Here is a 13,999-nt window from a genome sequence, read left to right as displayed (position 1 = left end):
CCGCCCTGGTCTCTGGTGGCTACATACCAGTGGGGCACTCGGTGGGACTCCGGCTGACCAGGTAGCAGGGGCTACTTTCGGCTGCCAGTTGGCTCCCCCAGTCAACTTTTTCTCTCCGGCATTCCATTGAAGATCTCCCCTAAAATCGAGCACACAAACAAACAAAACCAAAACAAACAAACAAAAAACCACACACTAATCAGAAAAGAATGGTACGAGGCTCCTAAGATGCTTTTATTTGGGGTCAGAAGCAGTCTGTCTGAGTCAAGAGGTAATAAAGAGAACAGGTTAAAATTGATAGGAGTCTTATCATAGTGTATCTAAGAGAACTTAAGAGCATTTGACAAAAAAAAAAAAAAAAAAAAATTCAGAACTTAGACTTCAATGATAACAGGGATTTCCTGTCAGTTGTAATGGAAAGAAAAATGTGCCACAAAATGTAACTGAATTCTTAACTAGTTATAAAAAATTCCAAATAAGTATATCATAAATACTTTGTTGAAACTGAGAGGCATCCATGACGGATGCACAAAACTATATCACAACCACAATCTGCCTTCCAGTGATTGTAGGATAACATCCATTGTAAAATGCACCCCAACTTCAGAGATGTTGAAATATGCATCTTTGAAAGGTATACACTGTTTGTCATTTTTACTATCCTTACTTAAAATCAATCCCCCATGAGAGACTTTTTTTTTTACGACCTCACCTGTGGCATATGGAAGTTCCCAGGCCCAGGACTAAATGTGAGTTGCAGCTGTGACCTACACTGCAGCTACAGCAATGACTGATCCTTTAACCCATCGCACTGGGCTGGTGATTTAACTCACACCTCTGTAGCAACCTGAGCTGCTGCAGTTGGATTCTTAATCCATTGTACCACAGTGGGAACTCCTGAGACTTTTAAACATTAATGTTAGCTAGGAATATTATAATAAACACAGAATTTAAAGCTATTAAAAACTTCAACTCACAATTCCCAACTGTTCCTAGATACAACTTAGTGACAATCTGGAGATCAAAACAGATTATTACTTCTTATTTCAGAGCCAAGAGTTTGGAGGTTCCAGTAGGATAACCAACCCCCCCCCAAAAGTTGAGAATGAAATAAAAACCAATTTTGAAGTTGACCTAGCTTGAGAATAAGCAATTACTCCAATGAATACAATGTCTGATAGTCTCAAATAAGTACAAATACACTGTCATAAGAAAACCAGACAATTTCAAAAACACTTACTTTTTGGATGTGGTACCAGAAATTCCAAGATCTATAAATAGATAAAAGAAAAAAGAATTTAAACCTCTATACTCAGCTTAAATGATATGACATTTAAAAGATCAAAGAGACAAGAGGGCTAGAAAAAGTCCATATTTTGCCTACAAATGACTGTATTTAGTTTTTACAAAGAAGAAACCATGTTAGGAAACAGTCACAAATATAACATTTTCTTTCATGCCATATTATTTTTAAGGATCATGTTTTAATGTCAACTGGCATCCAGAAAAGAGTGGACACAGCAGGCTTGAGACTGCTATCTTAGGAAGGCCTGTGTGGCTGGTATCTGGGAACCTGGCTAGTAAATTGTTCTCTACACTGAGATGAAACTTTTCCTAGTGATAAGCACAGCTCACTGTGGCTAAACTGTACAAACAATGTACTTTATGCTGAACATCTGCTTTCTGTCCATGAGATGAGACTGACATTTTGGTACGTCTTAGGCAGAGTGCCTATGTGATCAGCATCCAATAAAAACCCTGGGTGCCGAGTCTCTAAACCTTAGATGCAGTCTAGGTCTGCCCAGATGTGTGTTACTGCATTTCCGTGTCTCCTTCCCTCATGCGGAGGAGAGAGCCCAAGGAAGCCTACGTGTGGATTCTTCTGAACTCTGCCTGTGCCTTTTCCTCAGAGGATTCAGCTGTGTATCCTTACCACGCAGCTGTAAAAGAACCTAGGCTATGAGTACAACTATATGCTGACTCATTTGAGACTTTCTGGTGAATTTATGAATATATGGGTGGTCTTGGGGACTCTTGACACAACTGGGTTAATCATTCTGCTCTAATCTCAACTCATGTATGACTTCGGCAAATAGTTTTTTGAGGCCCTGCATATGCCAGGCACTGTTCTAAGCATGTGGGATAAGTTACTAATGAAAACAAAGATCCCAATTCTAGAGAGGTTTGCATTCCTTTTTTTATTTTCTTTTCCTTTCCTTTTTGGCCACCCCTCGGCATATGGAGTTCCCCAGTCAGGGATCAGATCTGAGCTGCAGTTTCAACCTACACCACAGCTGCAGCAATGCCAGAAACTTTAACCCACTGTGCCAGGCTGGGGATCAAACCCGCATCCTGGTGCTGCAGAGACACTGATCCCATTGCACCTCAGTGGGAACTCCAGAACTTGCATTCTAATGGGGCGAGATGGATGAGGAAACAATAAAATAATAAATGAGTATATAAGCTGCTAGAAGATGATATGGCAAGCCCATGGACAAGTGAAAAAGAAGAGCAGGGTAAGGGGGAGCTGGTGGGGGTAGGATGAGAGTGAGGGGCAGGTGGGACTAAATAGGGTGCCCAGGTAAAGTCTCATGGAGGTGAAGCTTGTGCAAAGCTGAGCAGAGATCTTTCTAGGCTCAGCCATGTGGTACACCTTCTAATGGTAACTACATTTAACATTGCCAGAAACCATCAAACTGCTTTCCACAGCAGCTGCCCAATGTTACATTCTCACCAGCAATATTAAGAGGGTTTTCATTTTTTCACATCCTCATCAAGACTGGTTATTCTTTTCTTTTTCTTTTTTTTTTTTTTTGCCTTTTTGCCTTTTCTAGGGCCACTCCCTCGGCGTATGGAGGTTCTCAGGCTAGGGGTCGAATTGGAGCTACAGCTGCCAGCCTACACCACAGCCACAGCAATGGCAGATCTGAGCCACATCTGCGACCTACACCACAGCTCACAGCAACGCCAGATCCTTAACCCACTGAGTGAGGCCAAGGATTGAATCTGCAACCTCATGGTTCCTAGTCGGATTCGTTAACCACTGAGCCACGACAGGAACTCCTCCCTTTGTTATAACTGTTCTGATGGGTGTGAAGTGATATTTTACTGTGGTTTGATGTGCATTTCCCAGATGACTGATGTTGAGCCTCTTTTCATGTGTATATTGGACACACGTATATATTCTTTGGGGAAATGTCTTATTTAAATCATCTGACCATTTAAAAACTGGGTTGTCTTTTCATTATTGAGTTATAAGAGTTCTCTAATCTGGATATTTCACTTTCTTGATAGTATCATTGGTAGCACAAAAGTTTTTAGTTTTGACGTCTTATTTATCTTTGATTTTCTATTGCTGCTGGTGCTTTTGGTGTCACTAAGACACTAATGTCAACTAAGAACATTATCTAATCCAAGGCCATGAATATTTTGTTATAAATTTTCTTCTAAGAGTTTCATAGTTTTGGAGTTCCCTGGTGGCCTAGCAATAAGGATTTGGCATTGTCACTGCTATGGCATAGGTTCAATCCCTGGCCTGAGAACTTCCATATCTTGAGGGTACAGCCAAAAAAAAAAAAAAAAATTCATAGTTTTGACCCTACATTTAGTTCTATGATCCATTTTGAATTAATTATTTTGGGGGTAAATAAGGATTCTTTATTTCAAATTTCTGCCTGTCAATATCCACTTGTCCCAGCACCATTTGTTGAAAAGACAATTCTTTCCCTCTTTTCTCACTGAATTGTCCTGGAACCCTTGCTGAAAATCATTTGACCATAGGTATATAAGTTTACTTCTAGACTGTTACTCTATCCATTATTATATATTCCTACCTATCCCCATGCAGTACCATTCATCTTAATTGCTGTAGCTTTCTGGTAAGTTTCGAAATCGTGAAGTGTGAGTCTACCAAAATGATTCTTCTTTATTCAAGATGTTTTGGCTTATTCTGGCTTCCTTGCATTTCTGTATAAATCTTAAGTTCAGTTTATCAATTTCCATAAAAAAGCAAGCTGAAATAATGATAGGGAGTAGGTAGAGAACATTTTTTTCAGTTTTGGAATATATTTTAATATTTTTGATTTTTAAATTACTTTTATCATTTTACTGAATTTTAATACTTTTATATTACTTTTTATTATTGAACTGTAAGAGTTCTTTACATATTACAGATATAATTCCTTAAGATATATATGATTTGGAAATATTTTCTCCCATTCTGTGAGTTATTTTTTCACTTTCTTGGTGGAATCAATTTGTAATGCTGATGTTTTTATTTTTGATGAATTTTTATTAATTCATTTTTTCTTTGCATGTATTTTCTTTTCTTTTTTTCTTTCTTTTCTTTTCTTTTCTTTTTTCTTTTTAGGGCTGCATCCACACTATATGGAAGTTCCCAGGTTAGGGGTTGGAGTTGCATCTGCCAGCCGACACCACAGCCACAGCAATGTGGGATCCGAGCTCTGTCTGTGACCTATACCACAGCTCAAAGCAACGTCGGATTCTTAACCCACTGAGTGGGGCCAGGGATCAAACCCGAGTCTTCATAAATATTTGTCAGGTTTGTTACTGTTGCGCCACAATGGGAACACTGCTCATATTTTCAGTATTATATCTAAGAAGCCACTGCCTTCTTCAAGGTCATAAAGATTTACACTCAGTTTTTGTCCTAGGAGTTTTACAGATTTATCTCTCATACTTAGATCTCTGATTCATTTTTGAATTGATTTTTGTGGATGGTATAAGGAAGACATCGAACTTCATTTGTTTGCATGTGCTTATCCAGTTATCTTGGCACAGTTTTTGAAAAAATTGTCTTTTCCCACTTTGCATGGTCCTGAAATCCTTGCAAAAGTTATTTGACAATGTATGTGAGGTTTATTTCTGAGCTCTTCATTCTCTTCTATTGGTCTCTCTTTCTATCCTTAGGCCAATATCATTGGCCTGATTACTGTAACTCCATAGAAGTTTTGATGTGGCAAAATACGACTACTTCAAATTTGTTCTTTCTCGAGATTGTCTGGCTATTTCTGGAGTGGGTCCACTTTCTTCAGTGAGATAATTCTCAAAGGTGTTGCCACCTGAGGGCTGCGAGCTGGTGGCACTCTTGGCAGCTGAAAGTACAAAATCTTTATTTCTGAAAGAGGATCTGGGCAGTCAGAAGAGGCAGTTATTACTGCAGATTATCCATCAGTAAGACGAAATTCTAAAGCAGGGAGAAATATTCAAATAATCTCTCTATGGGCATCAAAGCATTTTCATGAATGTTCAGATCAAGAGCGATGAATGGGAAACAAAAGTATGTCCACAGAATATTGCATAGGAAAAACAGTCTGCCTCAGTGGCCTGCTAAACTTTTTGATACAGCCTTGATTAAATGAAAGAAAGGTATCTGCGATGGGAAACCCATTAACCTTAATAAAAAATTTAAATTCAGAGTAAAAGAAAGGCCAATACTTTTTGTTTGTTTGTTTTTTAGGGCTACACTTGCAGCATATGGAAATCCCCAGGCTAGGGACAGAATAGGAACTGTAGCCGCCAGTCTACACCACAGCCACAGCAATGGCAGATCTGAGCCATGTCTGCAACCTACACCACAGGTTGTGCCAATGCTGGATCCTTAACCCATTGAGCAAGATCAGGGATCGAACGTGCATCCTCATGGATACTAGTGAGATTTGTTTCTGCAGCACCACAGTGGGAACTGCAAGAAAGGCCAATCTTTATAGAGGCTGCCCTTTCCTTGCCCAGCTCCAGCCACTAGTCTCCTGGATATGCCAGACAATCTTCTGCCCCAGTGCCTTTGCACTGGTTATCTCCATTGCCTGCAAATATTCTCCTTCAGATGTCCATATGGCTCAATCCTCTACCTTCAAATCTTTGTTCAAACTTTACCTTCTCAGTAAGGCCTACTCTATAGAACTCCCACTTGGTAGCACTCACAATCCCTCCTTGCCTGTTCTGTTTTTTACTCCATGGCACTTGTCAACTAACATACTGAGACTTTACCTGAAAAGGTTTAATGCTTGTCACTGTCCTTCCCAAGGACCATAAAAACAGGAATTTATACCTGTTTTGTTCACTGATTTATCACTAGAGCCTGGAAGATTGCCTGGTACTCAATCAGTATTTGTTGAATGAATAACTGAAACTAACTTGGATATTTTGCAAATATACTGCATTGAAGTTACTCTATGTTATTTCCAAGTGAAATAAAAAAGTAAGTACTTGTTAAACACAATACACTTGGTTTCATACTTATATATGCTCTCTAATTACACCTTTGATCATTCAGATTAAAAGTGGCAGGGGTGCTGCTCAGGAGACAATGGCATAGTGAATATGTGCCCTCCAAGGCACATATTGGGTAAAGCACAAAGAATTTCTGTCCACTCCTTGGCATAATACTCACCTATAAGTGACTCTAGGAACAATACGTATGAAAATATAGAGAAAAAATTCACTTATGATTCGGTTAAAATCACATTACTCACTGCCTACTAAGCTGGCAAGAGATGAGTCAAGATCGCTCCCGAGGGCTTTACTTGCTGCCATTGCAGGACTGGGAGGTACCATTGAGATGGGTGCAGGCTGCCCGGCTGGTGCCATGGTTGGCATCAGAAGATCACCTAGACCATCAAACACTGGAAATCAAATAGACCAGGTTCAGAATAATTTAAAAAATATGCCAAATTAAAGAGAAACTGTCTTTTGAAAAATGAGGGGAACAAGGTCATGTACACTCTTATAAAAGAAGGCATTTCTTTCATACTTTTAATGACTATCACACCAAGAAGATCACCTCTACCTATGCCTACTCACAAAGTATGGAAATACTAATGATCATGAACAAAGATGGAAAAAAATCTGTAGTGAACAGGAAAGAGTACAGATTTTGAAATCAGAATTGGGCTCAAATTCAGCTGCATGCCTCATTAATGTGTGACTTTGAAAAAGTGACTGTCTGAGCTTTAGTTTTCTCATCTGTCAATGAGGAGAGTACCACTACCGCATAGATTTGTTTTGAAAATTAGACAGTATATGTCACACCTTTATTATATTGCTTGCTCTGCAGAGGAACTCATCATGCAGTAGTTACAATGCTTTCTTGTAAAACAATTCTTAGATGAGAAAGAAAGGCTGACTCCTCCTAGTTCCTATGAAATCACTGCTGGAATAAAACCTAGTCTAATGGTCAGTACCTAGTATTTAGTATCTGGAAAACAGCTGACCATATTGTAGAAGTAAAAAGTTTGATTTTTCTTCTTCTCATTATAGTATTTACTTTTGGTTCTAACTCTAAGGGCAGAGTTCCAGTAAACACTATTTTAAGTATCAGGAATCATGCCATTATTGATGGCTCCTGAGCACCATATAAGAAATGACCACTTGTTTAGTTCCTGGAATACAGAAAGACCATTCAAAATGCAGGCTCGTAGGATTTGTGCAAAAGTTATTGCTGATATCTATGTCAAGAATTTCATGGCTGTTAACTTTTATCCCAAAACTATGCATATTTACCATAAATACCACTCTACAATAATTCTAACCTGAAAAAAGGACAGCATTCAACTAGCACTGGCAATGGAAGCAACCAAATTGTCAGGCAAAGGATATACTTAGGGTGTTTCTGAAACACATTTAATTGCCAAGAACTCACCAATTGAAAATTTGTAGTAAGGACCAGCATGGGAAGAGTAGAATGGAAGAGAATACAAACAAAATGACAGTAGGATGAAAGGTTAAAGGCAGGCAAAGAATACTGTTTGTGTCAACTTCATAAAACCGAGGGCCAAGCAAGCTTCAGAGGGCGTAAGCAACAGCAGTGAGAGTGTCCACACTGAGATACTGCACAAAGATTTAGCACAAAGGATTTGTTTTCCCCTTAACTTTCTCCAAACCATGTGCATAAAGCTCATGCAAAGAGATGGTGTGCATGTTAGGTTCAATTTCTGCTAAAAATTAAAAACAAACACAAAAAGGGGCTACAGGCTATTCTTAAAGCTACCAAAATGTAGGGAAAATATTTACTTAAGCTACAGAGTGAGAGATTTATTGAACAGTTTTAAATCCAGGACATCACTCAATCCCTGCTTATAAATTTCCTGACATCACACTAACCTTAGGTGGTGTATTTTATAACCGAAACAAATAAAAAGAATGTTTGAAAATCACTGCCTCACCTGATGGATCAAAGGAACTGCTGCTAGAAGTTGAAGGCGTTGTTCCAAAAGCTGCCTCAAAATTGGGCTGTAGCAGGTTATTCTGAGCTGGAGTCGCTGGTGATGGAGAAGGGGCCATGAAAGAACCCCCAAATCCTGGGAAAAAACAGTTCCAGAAAAATATAAGCAGGGACAACTAAAGGTAAGTAAAGGCCATAAAAACAGGGTCAGAAAAACTAATAGAAGACCAAAAAGGAACTGAATACATATAGATACATGTAGTCAATGAAACCCAGGAAGTTAGTTTAAAAAAAATTTTTTCCCAGTGTCTGGAAATTTCTCATGTATCAATGAGAGATTTCATTTAATTGTAAATAAGATAGCACATGAGACTACACACCCTATTCAGGGAACCTGTGGCAAGCTAATCTATAGTTACATAATGGAGTCCAAAAGCTAAAAAGGTCTCCTTAGGGTTAAAGTTCAGATAATTACTCTCATTATATGAAATTTTTTCTTTCAAATCACAGGTAGCTAGAAAATGCTTAGTTGTACACATTGGCTCAGTGTAACAATAAAATGTAAATCAAAAAAATACCCATGTACTCTTCCATCAAATCCTCCTTAATACCTATCATGTATGGTCCAGTCTTATTGCTGCTACTGCTAAGTTTAGGTTCCCCCAACACAGCTCTCAGGATTCTTAAATGATCACTAAGGGGGCTTCCTGTCTCTAATCGGTACCACCTTCAATCCAGTCTCTAGAGACTAGATATTTTGTAGTGGAAAATGCTACTTCTCTCAAATCCTTCACTGGCTGCCTATCACTTTCAGATTCATATAGGGCAGATTCCTTTGTATAGCAAACAAGCTCACCTGACACTGGCTCCCTCCCCATCCTGACCTCATAGTCAGTCAAATGCCAACTCTGGGAGGGCGTCCTTGCCTTATATTGCCACCCACTGCTACCAGCCACAGTCACCCCCACCCTTCTCACACCCACTACACATGAGTTACGTGCTCTGCCTCTGTGTTCTCAGCATCTGGGACATCTCTCCACTCCACCCCCATCACACTTTATTCCCATCCCAAACCTCCACCCTGGGGATGGCTTTTTGGTATCAGAAACTGTCTTATTTTTTCATCTTTTCCACTAATATTCAGCAAGATGCCTAAACACTGAATTAATGTTTACTGAATGGTGAGGAGAAATCAAAGACTATTGTAAAGTAACCAGACCTCAAATTAAACAGTTATTTTTTGAAGTCTGGAAGCAAATTACTGCTCTCAATCAACAGAAGCAGAAGCAGAGCTCATTCTGTATTCCTTCCGCACAAAAATACGCAGTCTGGGAAGGAGGTGATACCTTAATAAGACATTTGATAATATTCTATCATCAAAAACATATTACTACCAGAAGTCTTTTTTTTTTTTTTTTCAATATGGCTGCACTTGTGGCATATGGAAGTTTCTGGGCCAGGGACTGAATCTGAGCTGCTGAGCTGCAGCTGTGATCTACGCCATAGCTGTGACAACCTCAGATCCTTTAACCCGCTGTACCAGGTGGAGATCGAATCCATGCCTCCACAGCAACCTGAGGCCCTGCAGTAGGATTTTTGCCCACTGTGCCAAAGTGGGAATTTCCCGAAAGTCTTCTGTTATGCTCAGTAAAAAAGGTGTCTATATATGTATGTGTGTATATACATACACACACACACACACATATAAATATATATATACACATATATGCATATATACCTTTCTAATCTGGCCATACATCTTTTCTTCTTCGCAAGCTGCTTTCAAAAAAATATTCTTTCAAAAATTCTTAAGCTTACACTTCATAGATACCAATTTATAATTTTGAAAATGACTTCCACTGACATTCTCCCATTACTATTTTCTAATCAGAAAGTCATGTTGTTCCTGGAAATTGATAGTGACATGGGCTTAGGCTTGGGCTTTCCTTGTATGAAAAAAACCTGTAATTTGGAAAATTGTCACCTATTAGTAGATGGTCTTTAGAGTTCATGGTGACTACCTGAAATGGTTTTAGTAGTATCTGAATGACATAAGGATCATGTAACCTTGCTAAATGAACATAAGACATTATACAGATCTTCTTTAAGAACTAATATCATTATGAAGCAAAGATAGGCTAACTGCAATTGTTTTTGAGGAAATGACCATTTTTGGTTTTAAGGAGACTGGTAGTTGAGTTAATGGTGGTTTTTGGAAACATCCTATGCTTCAAGTTGGAATACGGTTAGCCGTTGTTAATTTAAGCAATTTTTCTAGGGTATGGTTCTCTTCGTTACAAGTGAATATGGAAACAGCTGTACTTGCCTCTCAGTTTCATACAACTTGGTCAAGAAGAGGAAATTAATTTAATTAAATAAATAATTTTTTGGCCATGCCTGTGGCATGCAGAAGTTCTCAGGCCGGGGATCGAACTCACGCTACAGCAGTGACCTGAGCCACAGCAGTGACAACACCAGCAGTGACAATCCACTGAGCCACCACAGAACTTCAAGAAGAGGCAATTTATTTTAGAATCATAGCATATTAGTGTTGGAAAGGGACTTAGAAGCGTCTCAGTCACATCTTTCCATAGCTAGAAAAGATACAAATAGAAGTTAACACACCTACCAAGATTCAGTAACAGAAAGAGAAAAATGTGTGCATTTAGCCAAGGTTCATCTGCTCAGTGCTACCAAGTTTCATAAGGTAACAGACCATTTCCATAGGTGAATAAAAAATACTATTCAATGAAAAAAATTACGGCCTTCTCTAAAAAAATGAAGGTAAATCCAAAATAGGCATGAGGCTCACCAAGTGCCAGACATGGTTCTGAGCATTTTTTGAGGCTGAACCATAGGAACCACATAAACTGCCAAAGTTTGACCATTCGGGTCCTACAAGAATCACAATTTTATACTGTTCAACCTAAAACATATATTAGCTCATTTAAGCCTCATAACAATGGTAGGAAGTTTCACAGATGAGGAAACAGGCCAGAGAGGTTAAATAATTTTGTCTAAGGTCAAATGAGGGCACATGCAGAGCCAGGATTCCACAAAGAAATCTTTCAGAGCATTGGTTCTTCATGGCAATACTACCTGGCTTCTTTCCCACAGTCAGCAGTGACGCCAGAGTTGTCCCCTTCTGATAGATTTATAAGCGTTACAGGGATCTGGAAAGATGGCTTCCCCCCCACCCATGATGCTCATTTCTTATGAAGCAGGTGCCCTCACACACCCAGACTAGTCAAAAAGCTACAAAGTGATATCAAATAACCAACTGAGTATGTTGAAGAAGGAAAATCTGTTGCTATACTCTAAGTCAGGAGCTAAACTGGAAAACTATAGCCATGAATAAGGAGTTTAAGGAACTCCTCATATAAAGTGAAAAGTTTTAGAGCCCTGGAATAGAGGTAAGTCATAAGGGAAGCCTAGCCACAAATTTTCTCTATGGCTCTAAATTATATTAAGAAAGGTGTTCTGTGTTATTGAAAATAATCATATTCACTAGGCTTCAGGACATCTTGCAGGTGGATTGCATTCCCAGCTATCTTCATGTGCTCAATCATGCACAGACACACTGCCTCTTATCACAGATGATTGATTAGTCTTATGAATGTATCTTTTACAGGGGAACAGCCTACACACTTAATAAAATTCTATTAAGACAGACATATCCAAACTGACAGTCGCTGTGTATATAACATATCATATCACTTGGGGTGAGAGAGGCAATGTTAAAACTGCTGGTAGATAAATACACTCCCACAGGTACTCTCCCACACTCACTTCTGCTCTATTATGTTAAAGCTGCCGCCATTTGCATTATTCTCAGTGGTACACTTATTAATTCCATTTGCTACGATTAATCTGAGAGAGTCAATATTTCCAGGAATAACAGCCTAAGAGCCTTCTGTCTGACATTGTTCAGACCATCTCCTATCCCCACCATGGATGGAAGGTCCTCGACAGACCTTTCCATTTAGTGGAAACCGTTATTTTTTTCCACACTGAAAATTTTTATATTTTAAATTAATTCAAAGACTTTTGGGGCTCTGCTAAAAAGCCATCCGTGTCAAGTGGTTAAAAGAGAATGTAAAATTAGGAAGCGCCTCCTAAGGCAGTCCCCTCTTTTTTCCTACCTTTGGAATTAAAGATAGGAAGAGGCACATTCCTACACTGGCAGCTTATGGTACAGTCGCCCCAGAATTGCGCTTATTATGGAAAAACATGGTTTTCCTGTTCCATGTCCACCTGAGAAGTAATGTTTATCCTTGAACATACCTACCTCCCTTAACAATCCATGTTTACATTGTCATCCAGCAATCTGCCTCTTTCAAACCTCTGTTATTTTCAGCTGGTATATGAAGGGAGCTTGACAGCTTTACTTTTCATGCTGTGAAAGTACATTTCCTCTTATTTGTTATAAATTTAATTCTCAAATTTTCAGCCAGCCTCTGTCTGAGTAGATGGGTGATATCTGCAGCCCACCAGTAATCTCAATGACTTGGAGAAGCTTTTTCTTTTAGTTTGTCCTCCTAGGCCACATGGTGGCCTTTTCTAGAATTTTCTCTAGTTTCACGACACTAAGTGTACCAAACAGAACCTAACATTTTTACTCAAGGGGTAGAGGGTGACTAAGATGATATTTCCTGCCCAGTTCAATTCTGGAATTGGTATCATTTGACAGTTGAAGAAGTAACTTTTTAGGATGATAGTAAGTCTTTATTAGAGCTATGCCCATTGTTAAGAGACTATCCATTTAGTCTATGTTTTCTAGTTTTAAATTACAAGCCAATCTATAACAGTGTTTTCTCCCCGATTTTCACATAATTCTTAATTTTTGGTTTAAAAATCTCTAAAAATTATTTTAACATTTAATTACACTGTATATTTATTGCATTTCCCTTGTTATTTACATGTAAATTGATTTCCTCTGAGAAAAAATAATCTAATCCTAGCCAGGTAAGGGGTAAGAGTCCTCAGTCCACCAACTAACATTACTTTTGGACAGTCTAAAATTCACATTATTACATCTATGTCTTATTTTCCTTTTACTCTTTCACAATAGTCTTATTGCTAAAAGCCAACAGGACAAGAGTCTAGAGATTCACAAAATAAAACTTCCTCTCTCTCTATCTCTTTTTTTTTTTAGTACGGCACCTGTAGCATATGAAGTTCCAAGGCTAGGGCTTGAATGGGAGCTCCAGCTGCTGGCCTGTACCATAGCCATGGCAATGCAGGATCCAAGCTGCATCTGTGATCTATACTGCAGCTTGCAGCAATGCCAGATCTTTAATCCACTGAGTGAGGCCAGGGATTGAACCTGCATCCTCACAGAGACTATGTTGGGTTCTTAACCCACGGAGTCACAATGGGAACTCTTTTTTTTTTTTTTTTTTTTGGTTCAAATTCCTACTTTGAACCAAGTCACAGTTGTGGACATCCTTGTTATCTATGATTAGGCTAATTTATCTTTTAAAATAGTGTTCCTCTTCATTTCAACAGCCTGTGGACTTAGTTGATCTCTCCCCTTAGACACACACAAGTACAACCCAAGTGTTAAGCTTCACTGCAAATTACCCTAACACAGGGCCCTGAATTTGTGTCCTACCACTGATATTCATGAAATCAAAATGTCTAGGCAACGTGAAAACTCAGAAAAAGCCTCTATCAGCTAGACTACATATATAAATATGACTCGGATTTTATATTATATTTATTTGCAGGGTTTCTGTTTGTTTTGGGGGCTAGGAAAGTTGCTAAAGTTCTTAAGATAAAATTATATTAATGGTCCATGATATTCTTCAGTGAAAA

General features: G+C 38.7%; 1 protein-coding gene across 25 annotated transcripts in view; it reads right to left on the bottom strand.

The window, feature by feature from the left end:
- SNAP91 (synaptosome associated protein 91) overlaps positions 1-13,999 on the bottom strand; it is a 157,622-nt gene that overhangs the window by 15,257 nt on the left and 128,366 nt on the right. For 22 of the 25 annotated variants that reach the window (XM_021091696.2, XM_021091727.2, XM_084963950.1 and 19 more), the window contains 4 exons: positions 8,184-8,318; positions 6,495-6,644; positions 1,241-1,271; positions 28-139 (listed from right to left, as the gene is read on the bottom strand). In XM_021091696.2, the coding sequence (XP_020947355.2) occupies positions 28-139; positions 1,241-1,271; positions 6,495-6,644; positions 8,184-8,318 (428 nt within the window). The remainder of the gene's footprint in view (positions 1-27; positions 140-1,240; positions 1,272-6,494; positions 6,645-8,183; positions 8,319-13,999) is intronic. The other 3 variants (XM_084963925.1, XM_084964000.1, XM_084963942.1) reach the window with 1 other exon arrangement.

The sequence above is a fragment of the Sus scrofa genome, chromosome 1, assembly GCF_054392235.1.
Source record: "Sus scrofa isolate SSC_HxYL_T2T_F1_AM1 chromosome 1, Sscrofa_HxYL_maternal_Yorkshire_Landrace_v2.0, whole genome shotgun sequence".
Taxonomy (NCBI): Eukaryota; Metazoa; Chordata; class Mammalia; order Artiodactyla; family Suidae; genus Sus; species Sus scrofa.
Note: the sequence above shows the minus strand (reverse complement) of the source record. Positions and strands in the feature narration are given on the sequence as shown.